The sequence below is a fragment of the Panthera onca genome, chromosome E1 (assembly GCF_046562875.1).
Source record: "Panthera onca isolate mPanOnc1 chromosome E1, mPanOnc1 haplotype 2, whole genome shotgun sequence".
In the NCBI taxonomy this organism is placed as follows: domain Eukaryota; kingdom Metazoa; phylum Chordata; class Mammalia; order Carnivora; family Felidae; genus Panthera; species Panthera onca.
In genome coordinates this window covers 14,060,874-14,082,120 of record NC_138352.1, presented here as the reverse complement: position 1 = coordinate 14,082,120, position 21,247 = coordinate 14,060,874, and the positions used below count along the sequence as shown (strand labels likewise).

Genomic DNA, 21,247 nt, shown 5'->3' with positions numbered 1-21,247 from the left:
AGGGGGCATGAGAGAGGCACTGTGAGGGTGCTTCTGTGGCTGGCTCGGGGGCGGTCCTGGGGCTTGACATTAATGGCGATCCGACGCCCCCACCCTGAACACCCTAAGAATCCAGGGGAGGCGGTAGCGCAAGTGTCCCGAGAATTCAGGAAACACCTGACCCCCCACGTGTGTGTTTCCGTGTGGCGCCCCCTCGCGGTGTCAGAGGTCATACACATTTGTAGGAGCATGTGGTCACTATGCGAGGCCGTCCTCGATTTTTGTTTTCAGCTGGCCTGACTTGCAAGAAACCATGCAGAGACCAGACGTCAAAGAACTGCGGAACACGAGCATGGAAATGCAATGCGGTGATCGTTTGGATACGGATGGAAGACAATGTGTGGGAGAAAAGAGCACTGACAGCTCAAAAAGGCGGTGGGTGAGGACCTTCTGATCCCGCGGTCAGTGGGGGGGTGACCTCGTGCAGGAGAAAGTCCGCATTTCGCTTTTTTTACTTACCTGTCCTGATAAATGTCCAGGAGGTGAAGCAACATTTGAAACGTATTCTCGGTGTTCTGGGGTGGCCAAGAAAAAGAAAAAAAACAAAACAAAACAGGAGAGTCAAAGTGACGCCACCACGTTCGCGAAAACAGAACCCAGAAAACCTGCCGTGAACAGAGCAGAACGATGGATTCCTTTCTTTCTTTCTACCAACGAGTTTTAAGGTACTCGAGAACCAATTTTCCATCGTCTCACGAGGGAAATTCAGGATTTAAAATTGGACCATTTCCCGCGCCCCCCAAAACGGGACAGGAGGGAGCAGCCGTGACGGAGCGGCACGCGGGGGAGCCCCGACCCCGTCCGCCCGCCCATACCGCACAGCCTGAACGCCTCCCGGCCGTGGCTTTCGGGAACTCTCCGGAAGCAGAGGAACTGCCATCAGAGCGGCCCCATAGCCCTGGCAAAGAGCCACCCCACCCAGGCCTCTGGCTTCTAAGTGTTTCGTCCTGCCAGGACCACAGAAAAGAAGGATCCCAGGCTCTGAACGTCTCACTTCTGATCTGCTTTTGCTAAGCGTCTCAAGAGCCTGCTCTGGACAACAGACCTCGAAGTCGCTGAAGGAGACTTTTGTAAGCCTTTGAAGCCGGTACCACGTCCCCAGGAGGCAGTCCAGGACGCAAGTGGGGAAGACGCTCAGATGGTCCATGAAGTTCTCCATATAGTGAACCAGGTTGCGCAGGGGCAGCAGACTGAACCAGGACCGGAAGAGATACTCATCTACGTTCAGCAAATGCCTTTCCTCTCCCATGAGCTGAACTAAGTGACTCCTGTAGGGACAGAGAAGGAGCAGCAGTGAGATCAGCAAACACAGATGGAGTTAAGTAATGTCAGAAGAGACTTATAAAGTCCAAACTTCAAAAATAATTTAAACGTCGGGGCGCCTGGGTGGCTCAGTCAGTGAAGCGTCCGACTTTGGCTCAGGTCATGATCACGCGGTTCGCGAGTTGGAGCCCCGCATCGGGCTCTGTGCTGACAGCTCAGAGCCTGGAGCCTGCTTCGGATTCTGTGTCTCCTTCTCTCTCTGCCCCTCCCTCACTCAAGCTCGCTCTCTCTCTCTCTCAAAAATAAACACTAAAAAAAAGAAAAGAATTCACCAAAGCGGATGAAAGTTGAAGATACGACGCTGAGTGAAACCAGCCCGTCTCCAAAGGACAAACATGCTGATTCCACTGATGAGAGGTCCCTGGCGTGTGCAAATGGCACGGAGACAGACAGCACGACGGGCCTTACCAGGTGCGGGCAGGGGAAACAGAGTCGTTGCCTAACAGGGACAGAGTTTCAACGTGGGAACAAGGAGAAAGCTCTGGCCGGGGCGGCACACCCGTGTGAGTTTGGGGGATGCCGCTGACCTACGCTGAAAATGATTAAAAAGCCAAATTATAGGACGTGTCTCTTTTTACCACGGCAAGAAACTGCACTAAGAATTAAGCACTGTTTCCAGCTTTATGGAGCTGTAAGTGGCTTAGAGCCCTTGTGTGCCAGGTGTGGAGTGTGTTGATTTGACACGTTTATACACTGACCGCCTTCGCTCTACCCAGCACCTGCATCAAGTCACATAGTTACGATTTCTTTGTTGTGCTGAGAACAGTGAAGATCTACTCTCTTAGCGACACGGAAGCCTGTCTAATACACCCCTCCCAACTACGCTCACCAGGCCGTAGAGCGGGCTCCCAAAACTTCTTCATCTTCTACCCGGAAATTTGTGTGTGTGTGTGTGTGACTGGGCGTATCTCCCAACTTTTTTATCCGCTCATCGGTGGGCACTAGGCTGTCCCCACGCCGTGGCTATTGTGAATATTGCTGGAGTGGACATGGGGGGACACGTGCATCTCTGAGATCCTGATGTCGTCTCCGTGGGGCAGACGCCCACAAGTGAGACTGTGGGATCATATCGTGGTTCCACTGTCAACTTTTTTTTTTTTAATTTCTTTTTTTAATGTTTATTTTTGAGAGACAGAGAGAGAGACAGAGCATGAGTGGGGGAGGGCCAAGGGAGAGGGAGACACAGAATCCGAAGCAGGCTCCAGGCTCTGAGCCGTCAGCACAGAGCCCGACGCGGGGCTCGAACTCACAAACCGCGACATCGTGACCTGAGCCGAAGTCGGACGCCCAGCCGACTACTGAGCCCCCCAGGCGCCCCCTCCACCGTCAACTTTTTAAGGAACCTCCATACTGTCTTCTACAGGGGCTGCAGCGACTTACGGATGAAGCATCTTGATGAGCGAGTAAGTAAATGCTCCACATCAAACAGTCCAAGTGGACCCAGTGAAGGTCCTTAAATCATGACATTATACGGTAACACTGTACTGGAGACACCCCAGAAGGGGACAGCTGGAAGGCACATAAAGCCAGGTGCCACAGAAGTCACAGAAGGGTTACAAAGAACATCTGATAAAGGTTCGTGACCCACTAAAGGCCGTGTCTGCCTGAAAGACAAGATCTTTAAGACCAAGGCTGGTGTTTGTCATTTTCCATTGTTAACAACTGAATTTCTTCTAGACAGTTTATACACCACTGAAGGGTATTTAAAATACATACAATTAATCTTTTTTTTAAAAGCTTTTCATGTTTATTTTAAGAGAGCACACCAGCAAACATGCTCCAGGGGGAGAGAGACAGAGAGAGAGAATCCTAAGCAGGCTCTGAGCTGTCAGCGGGGAGCCCGACGTGGGTCTCGATCCCATGCACCGTGAGGTCACGACCTAAGCAGGAGCCAAGAGTTGGACGCTTACCCGACTGAACCACGCAGGCGCCCCCGAAGAAGTCATTTTAAAAGAAGTGTTGCCCGAAGCAGGAATGTGTGCACGGGGGAGCCTATCGAAGGTTCTAGAAGCACAGCTGTCATCCCAAGACTTACAGACACAAGTGTGGCTCTCCAACTTACCGATCTGCCTTTTTTTCCCGGAACTCCGAGAAGGGGATTCCTTCCAGGGCCGCCCAGGTGTCTTCAGGCTGTATCCTGGAGTCCTTTCCTTGAGGGGTTGGTGCCACGCAGTGGTGCAGGACAGGCAGGGTGAGCACCCAGAGGTCGACCGTCTTCTCTATGCACTGTCGGCAAAGGTTGACCAGGAATACCCGCCACCTGGGAAGGGAACAGAGAGCCCACAGCGAGCTGAGGATGGCCAGTGGCTTGCCCTGGGGGGGTCTGATGACCCCTCGCACGAGAAGCAGGAGAACACAGGGGTGGCCGAGAAGAGCGACCAGCCCCGGGAGAAATATGGTTGCCAGGGACGTAGGGGCTCACCCTTGGCACCCACCCATCCCGGCATCAGGCTCTCGCTGAAGCCCCGTAGCGACCGACCATCCTCCCTGACAGTGGAGGGAACAGAGGTTTGGGAAAGCTGCGTGATCTGTGAGCCCAGACCCTCCGGCTACAGTAAATCCAGATACAAAGCCATATAAAGCCGCTCTGTAAGCGCAAGGAGAAACGTGCAAACGATACAGGGCACACTCGCTACGGTCGCAAGATACTGATGCTGGCCGGCTCTTTGAGCTTTGCCCTTGCACAAACTTTGTACGTGTGTCACCAATGCCCGGCTCTTAAAACACGCAGAGCTGCGCTGGGTAGCTCAAGTTTGTAAAACCGAGAAGCAGATGTCCTGATAAGACGCATCGTTCAAGGAAGCCCACCTTCCGTTCCCCGCAAGGTCCATGTGCAGAGCCGCGGAGAAGACCTTGCAGGAGCGCTCTGTAATCGAGGGCACCGAGGTGGCCCCCGCCACCCAGGGAGAAGCAAGCTCCTTCGGGCCAGGCCGGAGCCTCCACACCGAGAGCACCCTTGGCCCAGCACAGCGGACCCTTGTGTGTCCGAAACTGAACATGTGGCCACAGAGGCTGCAGGGGGAACACCCCCGTCGCTTCCGCAGACGCCCTTGAGGCGAGCCCTGCAGTCAGTCTTCGAACCCCAACCTCTCAAACACATGCCTGCAGGGCTGATAAAGGAAATTCTCAAGTTTCCGTGCTCGTGGACACAGCTCCTGGGCTCCCTGGGAAGCTACACGGTGGCATTTACCACGTTCAACATGACTCGGCAAAACTCAAAGGCTGGCCCTGTTTCTGCCCCCAGCACACAATGTTCGTTGGCTTTTAAAGTAAGTAAATAAATAACCAGGGGCGCCTGGAAGGCTCAGTCAGTTAGGCGTCCGACTTTGGTTCAGGTCATGATCTCACAGTTTGTGGGTTCGAGCCCCGCCTCGGGCTCAGTGCTGACAGCTCGGAGCCTGGAGCCTGCTTCGGGTTCTGTGTCTCCCTCTCTCTCTGCCCCTCCCCCGCTAGCACTCTGTCTCTCAAAAATAAACAAACATTAAAAAAAATTTTGCTTTTAAGTAACCAGAAAAGAGCATTCCGAACATAAAAATAAGAAAAAAGAGGGGCGCCTGGGTGGCTCAGTCGGTTAAGCGGCCGACTTCGGCTCAGGTCATGATCTCGCGGTCCGGGAGTTCGAGCCCTGCGTCAGGCTCTGTGCTGACGGCTCAGGGCCTGGAGCCTCTTCAGGTTCTCTGTCTTTCTCTCTCTCTGCCCCTCCCTCGCTCACACTCTGTCTCTCTCTGTCTCTCAAAAATAAACAAACATTAAAAAAAAAAAAATTAAAAAAAAAAAAAAGCAAGATATTCCAGTAGAAAAGTAATAAAAGTGAAGACAATACATAGGAGGAAAAAGTCTAGACAAATAAACACTGAAGTGACGGATGTGTAAAATCACGGGCAGTCTTTCTTTCCTGGACACACACCTACACACCCACGCACACCCACACACCCGCACGCACACACACAATACCTCAGACGTGTTTCAAAAATGTGGCTGAGGTCACGGTGAAGGTCGCCAGGCGAACAGGCGGGCAAAGAAAGGAGGTTACAGAGCCAGGCCAGGTCACCCTCCAGCATGGGTAAGTCAAATGTTTCCACCGAAAACAGGAGGATCAGTCCCATTCTCAGTCTGCTCCTCACTGGGTGGTCTTCAGGCCGAAGGTCCCCGCTTCTTTCCAGAAATGGCTCGGACCGCTTTTTCAAATACCACCACAGGTTTTTCTTCACCTGACCCCAGGAGGGAAGGAAGACATAACTGTGGGGCTGTGGGTGTCAGGGGTGTGAAAGCCGCCCCATCATCGCCCTCTGTTCCATGCCACCTGGGCGGGGGGCCAAGGCCTGTGAAGGGCGTACACAGCCCCATGGAGGGGTGACCCCACTGCCCTGCCTCCTCACCAGACCCTGGGCACCCCCACTTCCCCGGGCCTTTGATGGGAGCCACCACCAAGGGCGCAGTCCCGAACCCTGCATGGGGGAGGGGCCCCCCACGCTTACAAGGTCCCAACTGTCATCTCAGGCATGGCCGCAGGTCTGTCTCAAAACTGCCAGGGCCCTCCCACAACGCGGGGGGTGGGGGGACGGGTGATGGAGAAGGGTTCCCACTCCTTCTTTCCACTCTGCCAGAGGCCAGGTGAGGAGGGGGTGCTAGGCCTGGAGGAGGGGTGGGGCCAGAGGCGGGGGAGGGGTAGGGCCAGCACAGGAGGTGGGGCCGGGTGTGGTGAAGGGGTGGGGCCAGGTGAGGAGGAGGGGTGGGGCCAGAGGGGGAGGAGGGGTGGGGCCAGGTGAGGAGGGACGGGGCCAGTGCAGGAGGTGGGGCCAGGTGGGGAGGAGGGGTGGGGCCAGGAGGAGCAGAGCCAGGTGTGGAGGAAGGGTGGGGCCAGGCGTGGAGTAGGGGTGGGGCCAGCCGGGGAAGTGGAGGGGGTGAAGGAGGAAGAAAATCCCCAGGCAGGGGTGCTTGGAGAGTAGGGAAGTTGAGGTCCTTCTGCCTGCACCTGCTCCTCAGGGCAGCTCGTGGCCAGTAAGAAGTGGGGGAGGGGGAGAGCTGACTGCCCAGAAGGGGAAGACAGCCACTGGGGACACCCCGGACACCTGGTACCTCGTTCTCGTCGTACTGCAGAGCGCTCCAGGGCTGCTCACGGCCTTCGTAGATCATGGGCACTCTCACGACAGAATAAAACTGCTGGAACTGGATAAAAAAGCTGTTTATGTTGATGGCGTCCCAGATCTGCAGGATGCTGAAAATGGTGTCCAGCATGATGGTGGCGGCGATCTGCTTCCCCCTCACCAGCTCCCTCCTTGTGCCGTCTGTCAAATGGTCCATCATCCTCTGAATCAGCCCCGGGGGCTTCATGCAAACTATATCATCGTACTGGTGCCATTCTAAGAACAAAAGAAGGAAGACGCTGTAGTGCAGACCGTCCCAACACGCTGACCTAGACGCCCCTCCCTGGGAGGCTGGCGCCCGACGGACGAGGCAAAGGAAGGGAAGGCAGCCGGGTCGCGCACGGGTGCACCTGCCCGTGGATACCCAGCAGAGAGCTGGGCCCAGGTGGGGGACAGCTGTGTTTAGGACGGACACCCTAGTTGCCCCAAGGTGATCGGAGGGGGGCCCAAGGGCACACGATGCAGCCGTTCGGAATCTATCTGAAACACCTTTTATTGAACCAGCTGGCTCAGCACGCTTCGTACATGAGCTCCTTAGAAAACGATCACACAGCGGTTGAGAACTTGATCCCGAAACCACAGTCACCGGCCCTCGAGCACTATCTGGCTAAGTCACTCCAGGCAAGCGTTGTTTCTTCTGTACTGGGAACCACGATGCCCGCCCCATGAAGGACAGTGCAGGCCCCACGGCAGACTAGACGGCGCCCTGGACGCAGGTCCCGACGCAGGGCAAGGGCTGAGTGCATGGCTGCTCCTCGTGTGACCAGATGCAGAATGTAGAAGTCTCTGGAAAAGCAGGTCCTCTGTGCCTCCCGCGGTCTGCATGGAGGTCCCCGCTCACCCCGCCCCCACTCCATCCCAGCCTGGCGAGGACTTGAAATTATTGCCTGGAATAATTGGTTTTCTTGCTCTCTGCGTCCCACCAGCCAGAGGCCCACGTGGGCCCATGCTGGGGACACGGTGGGTCCCTCAGTTGTTCAAGAACGCCCCAGACAGAAGGTGAGGGGAGAGCTGCAGGCCTGGTCAGGCCCGCATCGTGGAGAGCAAGGGGCACCCTGGACCCTGGGACGGTGGGGCAGGGAGGGACATCAGTGGTCTCCGTCTCTCAGAATCTACCAGAAGAAATGTTTAAGTTCCAACCCGCTAGAGAAAAGAGAAAGAAAACACAAAAGTCAGAAAAAATACAGAACAAAACCGACACGGAAACAAGGTGAACAGAAAAGATGGGAGAAGGTGGCAGAAGTCAGCCTTCCCGCGGCAGTGGTGACTGATGTTGGAGGGCTCACGGAACCACTGTGGTCACTCACGGACGGAATGAAAAACCGCGAAATAAAACCCAGCAATGAAAGCCCAGCAGACACGTGAGCTGGCAGGACAGAAGGGGCCACATCAGGGGACAGCACACCAGGTCCCCATGCCAGGCCACCGGCCCGCACTCCCGCCGCCTGGGTCTCTCGGGGCGCGGCCTGCAGCCGGGAACCTCCTCCCTGGCGGCCTGGCCGCTGTGGTTCACGCTCTGCGGGGACGCTTGCAGGGGGGAAGGGGGGAAGCCACCTGTCCCCCCTCTCTGGGGAATCAGGAAACCCGCCTTTACTCAAATTAATGCAGATAAGCTATGACCCCACCGCATGGAGCAGAGCACAGACCCTCAGTCACCGTGTTCCCAGCACCTTCCAGACACCCTTCCCAAATCACCCGTGATGCCGTCGGCCGCGGGGGGCCCTGCACCTGGGCTCCAGCCATGACCTCCTGACTCTCGGAAAGCCAGCAAAGGCCTTCCCGTGGGTCCTTCTATCGGTCACCGGCACTCAGCTCCGTCCCCGTCCCACGTACCCGGCTTGGGCGCCCGTTCCCCTTAAGTGCTGACGGTGAGCCGGCCACCGCCCTGACGGTCGAGCTGCAAGGGGAGCCTCTCAGACACAGACCGAGGCCTCTCGGGAGCGGACACGCCAACCTTGCTAAAAAGGACTACGCTGTGAAATCGGCTTTCTCTCACATGCGCACAAACACCCCCGCACACCGTGTGCTCTCGGCACGCGCGCGCACACCTGTGAGACCAGGCACCGGGCCGCAGAGAAGGTACAGGCCACCGAGATCATCCACAGAACACACACACACACACACACACACACACACACACACACCACATCACACTCACATCCTGTCCGCACACGCCACACGCTGCATGCAATGAGCAGAAAACAGAAAAGGGGAAGAAAAGATACGGAAACAAGGAGACAGAAAGAAGAGAAAGGAGGAGAGACGGGAGGGCGGCCAGGATGCCAAGCAGCAGGGGCGCCGTGGGCGGAGGTCTGACTCTCAGTCTCCGGGCCTGGGGGTCCTCCCGCCCTGCACCTGCTCACCGGCCCCCTGCGGCCCCTCACCCCCAGCGGCTTCACCTTCCTCCCTTGCCCTTTTGTAGAAATCCCCTTCTACTACCATCGGAAGTGAGCGTTCCATCACGCTGATCAAACCCGTGCTTCCCAACTCGGGTTTCTTGGATGTGGAGCAGGGGCATGTGACGAGGACCCACACGGGCCCCCTCTGCAGAGGAACGGCCGCACCCCTGTGCCCGGCCAGGACTCACCTCCCGAGCCCAGGAGTTCAGACCTCACGTGCAGACAGCGGTTGACGAACTCGCCCTCCTTCTGCTGACGTTTGTAGATGAACTCGTACTCCACCTGGCCCTTGCCTCGCATGATGACGTACTTGTAAGGAATGGGCTTATCCAGGTGCTGTTTGGAAAGGGTGGCGCTGCCTTCCACGAGGGACCCGTTCTCACGCAGGTCTCTGAAGAAACAGGACACCGGCCCGTTACCCGGAAAAGAATCCCGTTTTGAAAACGTTCGCTCTCCTCTAACGCAGCACGAGTGCAGACCCAAAGCTATAGCTCGATCCTGCCCAAGAGGAGGCTTCTAGAAGGAGACACGGTTTCCGGACAGAACCCACGTTCCGTGGGGCCGGAGTGACACGTGACGAAGGAGTACATGGCAGGGGGTATGTGTTTGCAAAAAGTCAGTTTCCAAAAGCGTAAACGGGTGATCGCCTTGAAAAACGGGATCAGAGACCGCGCGCCCCGTGCGCGTCCCCGAGGGGCTCCCCGCGAGCGCTGGCCGTACTCACTTGGTGTGGTGCATCTCACAGACGTTCCGAGTCCACTTGGGCTTCCCGAACTCTTCTCCACCCCTGATGAACACTTTGTGGAGGTCGGGGTCGAACCCGAAATGCTTCGAGACGATCGCGTGGAAGTAGAGCGTGACCCCTTCCTGCAGGCTCGACGGGCTGCAGCGAAGCCGGGAAAGGAAACGCCCACCGGATCTAGACGTGCCTGCGCGCCTGCGCGCACGCCCTGCTTCTCGACGGCGCGCGAACACCCACCCCAGCAAAGCGCGAGAGCGTCCACACTGCGGGCAGACCACACGCCGTGGGGGCCCCTCTCCGGAGGTGGGCACGGGTGGGGGGCTATCTCTGCCCAGCCGTGACGGGCTGGGGGCAGTGGCGGGAGGGGGCTGCTGAGCATCCCGGGTGGTGCCAGTCTCTGCCCCGGAGTCGGCCCACGTGGCCTCCGGGTCCCCAGGGGGCCGTGGGAGAGAGCACATAAGCAAGCGAGGAACCGGGGAGTGTGACCCTGCCCCCCCCCCCCCCCCCCCCCCCCCCCCCCCGCCTGCCTCTCCCAGAAGAGTCCCCGAGAAGGACACCTGGGACCCTCCGGCCCTGCACCAGTGTGGGGGTGGCAGCAGGCTGTGACCTTGCTCCCGAGCGCCAGGGCTCACACCCTACCTCTGCTTCACTTCACACACTGCCGCTTTGGGGTGGTTCTTCTGCTCTTTGCCAGTTTTCACAGCAGCCGCGTAACTGCTGTTACTCCCTTCGGGCTTCTTCGGATCCTCTGGCTTGGCCTTCTCATTTCTACCTGTCTTCTCTCCAGTAGCGGCCGTCTTGTCCTTGCTTTCAGCTTCCTGGAACAAGTTACCAAGCCCCAGTCTTTAGGATCAGCTGCCACATTTGCCTCCTCCCGGTGACGGCTTCTCACAACAGCCAGGCTGCTCACGTCCTTTCCCTGCTCAGAACCTTCCAACGCCCTCGGGCCCACCCGCCACAGCCTCCAGGAATCAATCCTCCAATCCTGTCAACGGCCCCTCTTGCCCTCACTCGATCCTGGGGGCACCGGCTTCCTTACTTTTCCCTAAACAGCCCCTCCCTCCCCCCACTCTGCCACAGGGCCTTTGCACCTGCCATTTTGGCCTCGGATATGTCCCCAGAGAGCCACATGGCTTGCCCCTCACTCTTTCAGATCTCCGCTCCACCTGCACCCCCTTGGAGAGGCCTCGCCCGGCCATGCTCTCTCAGCACGCACACCCGGCCCTCTCTCCCCTCACCCTGCTCTCCTCTTTGCCACTCCCCATGCCTGACTGTGCTTTCCACCTTTCCCCACGGAGAATGTGAGCCGTGAAGGCAGGAGCCACGTGTCCTTCACGGCTGTATCCCTAGCACCCAAAAGAGTGTCACCGAACGACTGAAGGAAGGATGAGCTTTGGAAGGAATGGGGCCGGAAGCGGCAGACAGTGGGACAGACAGCAGGACGGGGAGGCTTCCAAGGACGAGGTGCTCTACCTGGCGGGATTCTGAGGCAGCAGGGGTGCTTGCTGGCGGCTGTTTCGTTTTCTGAGTCTTGGCTTTACCTTCCTTCCTGGCCCCTTCCACGGGCTCAGCGGGCCGGGTTACAGCAGCATTTTCCTGGAGGAGACAAAGGCCCCGGACGTCAGGGCGCGGGTGCCGCGATGGCGTGAGGGCCAGCACTGGCCGCCACCAGCCCAGCAGAGGGGCCGGCAGCTCCGGGAGGGGCACCGTCCCCAGGGACGAGTCCCCAGTGCCCCTCCTGGGCAGGGAGGCGACGTGGGACTGCTTGGGAGAGCAAACGGTCAGGGCAGGTAGGCTCGCTCCTGGATCCCCCAACGACTCACCCGGGGGGCCCGGGCCCCGGCCTGCTGCCCGGCGCTCTGCGGTTCTTTCTGGGGCTCCGAGCCCGGCTCCGGGTCAGGCATCGGGCGCTCCCGAGCAGCACCGTCCTTCCCGGGATGGTCTTTACTGGCAGAGGCGGCCGGGCCAGCCCCCTCCTGGGGGAGGCCGCTGGCCTTGGAAGGCTTGGGGGTGTCGTGCTCCTTCCCGTTCGGGACGGCCCCTCCCGGAGTCTGGTCGTGCAGAGGGCTGCCGCCAGCCTCGGCGTGCCCCGCGGGCGCTTGGCGGCCACCGCCCTCCAGGGGGGTCGGGTCGGCGCCCGGGGGCTGGCGAGGCTGGCTGGTCGCCCCGCCTTGCAGATCTCGGCTTTGGGGTGGGGTTGTGTCCTGGAACCCGGGGTTCGCCAGCGAGCTGACCCTACAAGGGCACGAGGAGTCCTCCACCGAGGAGTCCAGCTCCATGGGAGCGGAACCGCTCTGTTTCTTTCTCTTACTCCTTTTCTTCCTTTTTCTCTAAAAGAAAAAGACGCTGACTTGAGTTCCTGGGGTCACTAAGCTCTCCCAACGTTTTCCTCCCGTTTTCTCTCAATGTCTCAAGCATTCAAAGCTTCGCCCGACCAAACTCCCCTTGTACCTGTTAAATCTGCCCCTTCTTCATCTTGGAAAGACTGAAACAGAGACGCATATGGACGGGGGTGGTGGGCAGAGCTGAGGGGCAGGGGGCCAGGCAGTGCTGGCCACGCACGTCATTCTGCCAAGTCACAGCTGAGAAGCTCACCCAGAATTCCTTCCGATGGGACATCATCCCTGGAAGTGTGGTCTGTTTTTGTTTTTTGGTTTTTTTTAGGTTTGTTTATTTATTTTGAGGGAGAGAGAGCAGGAGTGGGAGAGGGGCAGAGAGAGAGAGAGAGAGAGAGGGAATCCCAAGCAGGTTCCGCACTGTCAGCGAGGAGCCCGACTTGGGGCTCGAACTCACGAACTGTGAGATCATGACCTGAGCGGAAACCAAGAGTCGGACGTTTAAGGGACTGAGCCCCCCAGGCGCCCCTAAAGGGTGGTCTTTGAACGTTACAAAGCGTGGGCCTCCACGAATCGCACTCCTACGTCGCATGTGTTTCGTACATGACGCTGAGAGAGAGAGAAAAAGACGGGACAGGAAACAGGAGCGTCAAGAGCCGCGTCCTGCCCGGAGATGCTTGCTCAGTGGCCGGAGACCCTAACCTCGCAATCAGAAACGGCTCGCGGGGAGCAGCCGTGGCAGGACCCTCCGCGGACCCGGCGGGAAGGGGGGGGGGGGGCTCGGTGCCCTACCTCGCTGAGGGGCACAGCTCTGGAGCAAATGAACACTGGTCGGTTCACTAAGTGCCAGTGGCCCGTAAGTCCCCTGAAACCCGCTGTGGACCCGGGACTCCCCACCTGCCCATATGCCCGGGAAGAGTCCCCGTTGACAGTGAGGGAAGGTGGGGTTTGTTTGCACATGGGGTGGGGCGGCCTCGTCCTGGGTCAGGGCCTGGGTTTTCTCCACGAATCCTAACCTCCTGCGGGTGCGCCTACAGCCAGCAGGACACATGGGGCCTCCCCGGAGCGAGATTTCCTGGCCTGTCTGACCACAGACCCCCAACTACCGTCGTGGGGCAAGAAAGAGGCTTTAGAGAGGTCACTGAAGGCGATGACTTCTCCAGCGTCCCAGGGCCCACGGAGCACTCGAAAGCTTGCTAATGTGCGGACGGTGACCGGGCAGGTGCGGGGGACCCGGGAGGACTCTGCATCTCCAAGGAGCCACTGCGGGGCGGGGGGGGGCTGCTGGGGAGCAGCAGACCAGCTCTGCTCTGACCGGGCCCTGGCCGCAGCATCGCCACTAGGCCTCCCGAGGGTTCGAGCCCCGGCCGGGCCGAGAACCACTGATTCGGCAGAAGGCGGCCTGCACGGACATGTGGCCCACGGCCCTCTGAGAATCTTCTCCGACTCAGCTCGAGGCTTGCTTCAGCCGAGCTGCACACTGACTGATCGAGGAACCTGGAAAGAACCCTGTGCCAGGCACAAGGAACGAGACAGCAGGACGCATTCCTCCCCCGCGAAGCCAGTGGGTTAGTAAGAGCGACAGACTACTGACCGTTTGAGCCTGTGGAAAACACCAAAGACAGAGGCGCTCGAGGGCCTGGGATCTCAGAGGGGGTCCCTAGCCCGGAAGGCTTCCTGGAGGAGACGTTGCGGGCCGAGTCAGAGAGACACAAAGCCCACCAAGATGGCTTCGTCCGTCCCACAAAGAGTCCCCGGGCCCATACCGTCTGCGAGTGGCCAGAAACCTCTCACCCAGAATCAAAGTCGAAGCGTGGTCGGGGGACCTCTGCTCACTGCTTGCCTGCCTCATCCTGGGCTTGCCCTGCTCTGGCCTCCGGTACGAATCCTGTTTTTTTCTTCTCTGTAGCTTATGATGCTTTGACAGTTTAGGGGCCTTGCCAGTCCTGGCAACCACCCCTCCCAGGGCCAGCTCATTCCCAGAGGGGGCAGAAGACTCCCTCCCGTAGGCAAACTAATCAACCCAGAGCCCACACCCTGACTTACCTCCCTCAGCCACTACTCCTCGGCCCTAAATCACCCCAGGGCCGGGTTCCCAAGGACTAGAGACACCCCTACAGCCCAGAGTTCACCAGGACTATTCGGACTAGCCAATCCTAGACTTGCTCGAACGTGCCTTCCCTATCATTATTCCACCTCCTGACCACCCAGGAGCTTCCCTGCCCGGCAAGGCCCCTCCTCTTGTGACTCAGCATCTCCATCAGTTAAATAAATCCCAGCACAGACTGGACCGGACGCCTCCTTGCTGGGCTCTCCTGCAGATACCTCCCTCCTCCAGTGCCGTGCCCCACATCCCTGACACCCTCTGTAGGAAAGCGAACCCTCCCAGACCGTGGCCTCTGGTCACTAGACGCCCATTCATTTTCTCCCACTCCAGAATGTAAGCCTCTGTTTGTCCACGGCCACACCTGCAGTGTCTAGAATTCCCGGCCCACTGCAGGTGCCCGAACATTTCTGTTTCATTAAACACATTCCTCGGGAAGCCTCCTGCGTTTCTCTGCAGCCAGCCAGTGTCTCTCCCGCATGGGACCCTCGGGACCCCACACCCCTCAGCCCGGAGCCGGGGTCCGCTCGGATCCTACAGTGGGTTTTGACTTTTCTGATTTGCAACGTGTCTTTCCCCCCCCTTTACCTTGTTTGCTCCTTTTCATATTCTTATTTTATTGTGCTTTTTATGAGCTGCTCCAAATCCTTCTAGAACAAGATGTATACTTTGTACAGGTGACTTCTGGTTCTCTTAACAGACATCTGAGGGCTGGGTGTGTACCAGGCAGCTGTCCATGGCTCCACAGTTGGGGGACCAGCACACCAGAGACAACACGGCTCAGGCTAAAATCTAAACCGCTCCCTTGCCAGAAATCAAGGTTTTATCCGTCTGTGTTCCTAGTTGTCGTGGCCTGTGGTTTTGCATGTTCTGGATATGGATATTTGCCTCAAGGCAAAACTAAAGACCGTAACAGTCAGGAACATGTACACTTTAACACTCCCCGGACTGGGAACACACAGACAGCGGACCGAAGTCGAGGGCACGGGTCACGACCTCTGGGTGTGGGGAGTGGGCTGGGGGCAGCAGGGAGGAGACCCCGACAGTTCTGATTTCCATGCTTAAGTGGATGGTGGGGGTGAGCGTTCACCTTGTGAGCCCTGCGTCTGCGTCATAAATGTCCTCTGTTGTGGGATTAACATTTAATGAAAACATTTTTTGAAGTTTTCTGACCAGTAAGGGATGCTAAGAAGCCTTCCGGGGCCTGGAATGTTCTGTCTCTGGATGCGGAGGGCGTCGCCAGGCTGCACGGGGGCACCTCGATTCAAAAACTATACCACGCCAGCCCTTAGTGCACACACAAAGGCTACTCCCACTCCTGCCCAAAGAGAATTAACTAGAAAAAAAATTAGTTTGCTGATTCTTGGAGTTTTTTTTTTTTTTTCTTTTTATCAAAACGCATCTCTGATGTTACAACCCGCACCCATTTATTTCTCCAACAAACAAACCACAAACCTCCCAGACACACAGCACAGAGAGGGGTAGGGTCTGCGGGGACACCGGCCCCTGTCCACTCACCCAAATGCTGGATCAGGGTTACACGGGGTGGGGGGTTGCTGCTGGGGACCCTGGAGAGGGACCACGGCGGGGTGTGGGGGCGACCGGTGGGGGCACTGCAGCGGGGACCCGGGATGAGCCCCACTAATCGGATAGAAGGCTGAGATGTTGGGAGTCCAGCCCCAGCCTGGGCTGATTCGGGGAGGGATTAGGAATTCAGACTGACGACAGCGTCCCCTTTCCCCGCTGGCCTCACACTTCCTTCTCGGAAGCCGGCCCTGCCAGGGCTGTTTTCTGCAGGAGCCCGTCCCACCATCTCCTGCCAGCTCCAGCAGGGTGAGGACGCAGACCTTCTAAACTGAGGCATACGTGCCGGTGGGCGGGGGGGGGGGGGGGGGCGCCTCTACAAGAGGAGGACAGGGTCTGGGACGGGGACCAGAAAGGTCAGGCTGAACCAAAGCCCAACCCACCCCCAGCCAATGGTGCCGTGGGGACAAAGCACCAGCCTCTCAACTACAAGCTGGCCGACTGCCAAAGGGACCTTCTCAGGGACCACCGAGGGGGACACAGAGGTGTCGGGCGACGGGCACGGGTGGCACGACCTCTCCCCGCAGGAACCACGGGCCGCCTGGATTTGCTGAGGAAGTCTGACTGGATCTGTTCTGAACCCACGGGGACACGATCGAACCATCCCTCCCCTTCAAGCTGCCTGGTGCCTCCTGGGGGGCCACGACGGGGATGCGGCGGGTGGGTGGGGGCCGCCTCAGTTCCCACACAGCTCACCACACACACCGGGCTGGCCAGGTGACCCCGTGTGGGTTACTCAGCCATGGTGTGCCTCAGTTTCCCCATCTGTAAAACGCAGGGGACAGGCACCCCTACATCACAGGGTCACTGTGAGGCCCGGATGGGACAAAGCAGGTCAAGAATCGCAGAGAGGTGGCCAGCACATGCAAGGTCCCCCCCCAGTGCTGCAGTGACCGTGGCTCTTTCCCACACACAGCAGAGGCTGGGGGCCACCGTGACGACCGTGTGTGTGGCCAGCTGCCTTCTCCCACTCCTCCTCCTCCTCTGGGAAATAGTCCCTGAATCTCCCCGTTCTCAGCCATCGGGCGCAAGTAGGAATCGCCTCGACTCAGCTCCCGGGGCCAACCCATCACCCTGGCCACTGCGATGGGCGCTTAACCCAACTGGAGCCGGTGAGGTTTGATGAAAGTCCCCCCTGGGACGGAGACACTTCCTCCTGCTTCTGTAGAGGCCACTAAAGGAGGCGTCCTCTCTCCCCTGCACACTGTATCGTAGGTGGATAACTGTGGATAACTGTGGAAATAGTAGAAAGGTCTAGAGTGCTAGCGGCAGCTGCTGAGACGCTAAGGAGGAAACTGACATCAGGAAGGCGACACCTGGACCTGGAGAGGAACACCAAGGTGCCTGGATCAAGCCTTGCCTGCAGACCGACCTGAGGGTTTCCCAGTTATGTTAGTGACAAATTTCTCTTATCGTGGTAATTCACCCGAGCTGCGTGTCCAGTTATCTGCCACCAAAAGATTTCTAATAGTTAAAACAATCAAACGTTGAATTTGGTTGTTTCTGTCTTACAAAAGCCTAAAGTCAGTCCAGGTGATCAATGTTCTAGCAGCCTTTGTCCCGTAAGCGGTCAGGCTCTCCTACGTACACTCAGGCCACAGAATCCTCAGGGCTCCAGACTGCTGCGCTGTGGCACGGGACAGGAGGACCCCACTGTGGCAGGCGGCCAACCCTCCAGGCATCATAGAAGGTGGCAGGAGACATCTGACCTTCTATGGGAAGGGTCCCCAGGGCACCCGAATCAGGCCTGCCTTCTAGAAGGAGGGGTGCTGTCAGCAAGGAAGTATTAAAAAAGAAACCACAAGCCTAAAATGGAGTCGCTCATGCTAAGTTCCCCATCAGCAAACCAACACTTCATACCCAACCTGATTGCAGCTTTTTTTAAAGTAGGCAGTATGCCCGACGTGGAACTCGAACTCAAGATGCAGAGGTTGAGTTGCATGCTCAAACCGACGGAGCCAGCCAGGCGCCCGCTAACGCAGTTTTAGCCTCCAGGAAGGTAACCTTTAACCAGCCACTCAACCTGGAATCACCTGGTCAGCCCTAGCGACGTGATCTGCCCAGCGGACCCTTCTGTTCCCAGTCCGAGGGCAGCCGTGCCTCAAAACAACTCGCTCTTCACTAATAATTTCCTTTTCCACCCCGTTTCTGCCTTTGGAACACCTTCCACGTTTCTACCCGTTTCTGCCTTTGGAAAACCTTCCACGTTTCTACCCGTCCCTGCCTTTAAAAACCTTCCTCTCTGTACCGCCCTTTGGAGCTCCTTCCTGTTGGATGGGAAGCTGCCTGATTCATGAGTCACTGGACAAAGACCATTTGATCTTTACACTTAGGCAGCTGAAGTCCTGAAGCTTAACATATTTCATAAGGAAGCGTGGCCACAGCGAAGGCAGGTGGTCCTGCGGAGCCGGAAGGGCCTGGAGGGCACAGCTGTGGGGGAGGGGGGCGAGGGCGGGCAGGGTGACCCCCAGGGTAACAGCCCACCGCGTGGACCCGACCACCTCCCGCCCTGCAAGCAACCTGCAGGATCTTCCCAGCCCGGGGACAGCAGCCACTAGCCCAGCTGGGACAGCAGGGTTGCAGCCCCCGCCCTGTACTCTCCTCAGGCTGAGCATCTTCCCGGGCCTAGATCGCCTGCTCCTCTCCCGTAAACTGCCTTTTAAGTCCTTCACCTGCCGGTTCTTCGCTGCTGTCCTCTTATTTCCTGGAAGTCGGTCAGGTGCCCCAGCGGTCGACCCTTCATCAGAGGCCACAAAGCTTTCTGGCCGTTGGCTTTTACATTTAATAGATGAATGGTCTTCTCTGACTCAGAATCTATGAACGTTTTTACTGCCGTATTAGCATCTGTGGGTTTTTTTAACGAGGCTGAGAAACATTTGTATAATTTTACTAGTAGTTAACCTATATTTTCTAGAACTTTTAGGGTGTTGTGTTCCATTAAAACACGGAGTTGCTCTGATATATTGTTTTCTGGAGGGGAGGCGGGCACAGGGAGGGAGAGAGAGAATCTCAAGCAGGCTCCGTGCTCAGCTGGACTCGGGGCTCAATCTCACAACCGTGAGATCATGACCTGAGCCGAAATCAAGAGTCCAATCAGTGCCCAACCGACTGAGCCACCCAGGCGCCCCGACTGGTATATATTTTAATGTGTAATATGACCGGGGGATCTGTTTTCCAAACAGCCCGTGGTTCAAGCACACCTACTGTAACTCTCTGACTTATCATGGTGCTCTGATCACGTGCTGAGCTGTTACACACACACACACACACACACACACACACACACACACACGTGTGTCCGTCTTCGCTGACGGGTCTCAGTCACTCCATTAGAAGGTTTTATAGCTTGAGAGACATTAGGTCAAATCTCCCATTATTGTTCTCTTTTTCTATATTCTTTATAGATCTTCTCACCGATTTATACTCCAGATGGACTGAAAAACACTAGTTTTGCACGTTACTTGGTTAATGCAGTGGAGAGATTGGAGGACATCTTTATGATCTTAAAACTATTGCTTTCCCTCTCAAGGAAATGTTATTTTGCGGGTTTTCCTGATTTTGTGGCTATCACAAGTGAGCTCTCCATCTGCTGTTATTTTCCGTCTAGGCAACTCTCCAGGCCCTGTATCGATGTCACTGTATTTAAAGATTTTATATTTTTTTAAGTTAATTTATTTTTGAGAGAGAGAGAGAGAGAGAGAGAGAGAGAATCCCAAACAGGCTCTGCGTTCTCAGTGCGGAATCCGACTCAGGGCTCAATCTCGAGCCGAAATCAAGAGTCAGATGCTTAACCGGCTGAGCCACCCAGCCTCCCCTAAAGATTTTATTTTTTAAGTCATCGCTACTCCCAATGTGGGGCTCGAACTCACAACCCCAAGATCAAGAGTTGGGTACTCTATATTGACTGAGCCAGCCAGGCGCCCTTTGAAGTCACTGTCTTTGGAAAGTGTTTCAGCAGTTACTTCACAGACCTAAACCTTCCAGGCAAAGACCACGACTGCTTTGCAAGCCTTCCACCAACATCTGATACCTAGTATCTACTGGGCAATAAAGTTTCGTTAAATTCATCAATGACACCGGGGAGCAAATTTTGCCACCTGCAAATATGCCTCTTTGGCATATTGATTATACTTTAAGCTGGTTATTTTTAAGAAGCTGGAGTCGGGAGAAGCCGTGAAAACCGAGGAGAAATGACCCTTTTGTGAGAGCTATTTCCACGTAAAAGGAAAGTTCCCGAGTAAGGGTGTCTCTCTCATCACCAGGAACAGGGGAGTGACTCAATTCCCTAGAAACTCGTCAGTGGAGAAGGCTGGCTTTAAATCTGCACAACACCCTCAACTTATTCACGGCGCTTTTCCTGATGAACTCCCACAACTGACCCTCCCACCCCAACATCTCCTGTGGAGGGGGCATTCAAGGTGATGGCTTTGGCCATTGTGGGTTGTCACCCCATTTTCCCAGGTCTCTCCCATGTGTGCAGGAGGTATCTGTGCTGTGCAAATTCTCTCCGACCTTCTCCCCTTAACCCGTCTCATGTCAATTTGATCCTCAGCCCAGCCGAGGAACGTAGAAGGGCAGAGAAAAACTCCTCCTCCCCGACAGTGGTCATCTCACTCAGGAAAAGAGTTAACGCTCTCTGCCAAGAAGTAATACATAAAATAAACTCCACAAACGTCACTCTTCGGCATATGAATCCTCACTGCTTTTCCTCATAAGCAAAAATGCTTTCATTGCATACATCAGCTAGTTTTACTTTTCACATTAGACAATCCTGCAAGACTCCCAAAATGCTGTAGAAAATTAACAAAGTCAGGATTTTAACTCCCAGGATCCAGAAACTAATTCAGCAGGGCCTCCACTTGACCCCTGGGTTTCTGAGCATGAGCCTATAACCTCAGGCATCGGCGGCAGCTGGGCCTAGACCACCCCCCACCCCCACCCCGGGGCCCGGGCCCTCCCGCTCTTTCCCATGAAAAGAATCTCGTATGGCTTACGGAGGTTTCGCCAGGTGAGCGTCCCCCACGTGCAAGCAGATAGTTTCACAAGAAATAAGATGGCGGGGGGAAGAACTGGAGGGCGTGGGGGGCACATGATGAAGCTAAAACTTAAATGTCCGCAAAACGTCCTCAGCCACAAGAGCCAAAACCGAAAGGTATCGCTATTGCACAGACCTACTGCATAGACGCAACGATATTCCGAGTTTGGCTCCAGACTCCCAGGATAAATCAAGTATCTCCATAAAGCGAGCCGGACAGATTTTTCTGGTTTCCCAGTGCCTGAAACATTTATACGCACGCTACGCCGGCTTCTAAGTGTGCAACGGCATCATGTCCAAAAAGTCAACCTGCGTGCATTCGTTTTAAAATACTCTATTGCTGAAGAATGCTAACCATCACCTGAGCCTCAGCGAGTCATCATAATCACTGATCACAGGTCACTGTAACAATCAGAATAACGGCAAGGTCTGAACCCGTTCGAGAATCACCAAAACGTGACACAGAGACACCGAGCGAACAAACGCTATGGAAACAAGGACGCCGGCGGGCCTGCACGGCACAGGGTTGCCACAAACC

The 21,247-nt window shown here is 56.6% G+C and overlaps 1 protein-coding gene across 3 annotated transcripts in view; it reads right to left on the bottom strand.

Moving 5' to 3' along the window:
- The window catches only part of RNF213 (ring finger protein 213), a 105,331-nt gene that overhangs the window by 71,685 nt on the left and 12,399 nt on the right, over window positions 1-21,247 (bottom strand). For all 3 annotated transcript variants that reach the window (XM_078438035.2, XM_078438034.2, XM_078438036.2), the window contains 10 exons: window positions 11,474-11,980; window positions 11,124-11,246; window positions 10,290-10,468; window positions 9,633-9,791; window positions 9,097-9,299; window positions 6,442-6,725; window positions 5,317-5,573; window positions 3,425-3,622; window positions 1,085-1,307; window positions 499-554 (listed from right to left, as the gene is read on the bottom strand). In XM_078438035.2, the coding sequence (XP_078294161.2) occupies window positions 499-554; window positions 1,085-1,307; window positions 3,425-3,622; window positions 5,317-5,573; window positions 6,442-6,725; window positions 9,097-9,299; window positions 9,633-9,791; window positions 10,290-10,468; window positions 11,124-11,246; window positions 11,474-11,980 (2,189 nt within the window). The remainder of the gene's footprint in view (window positions 1-498; window positions 555-1,084; window positions 1,308-3,424; window positions 3,623-5,316; window positions 5,574-6,441; window positions 6,726-9,096; window positions 9,300-9,632; window positions 9,792-10,289; window positions 10,469-11,123; window positions 11,247-11,473; window positions 11,981-21,247) is intronic.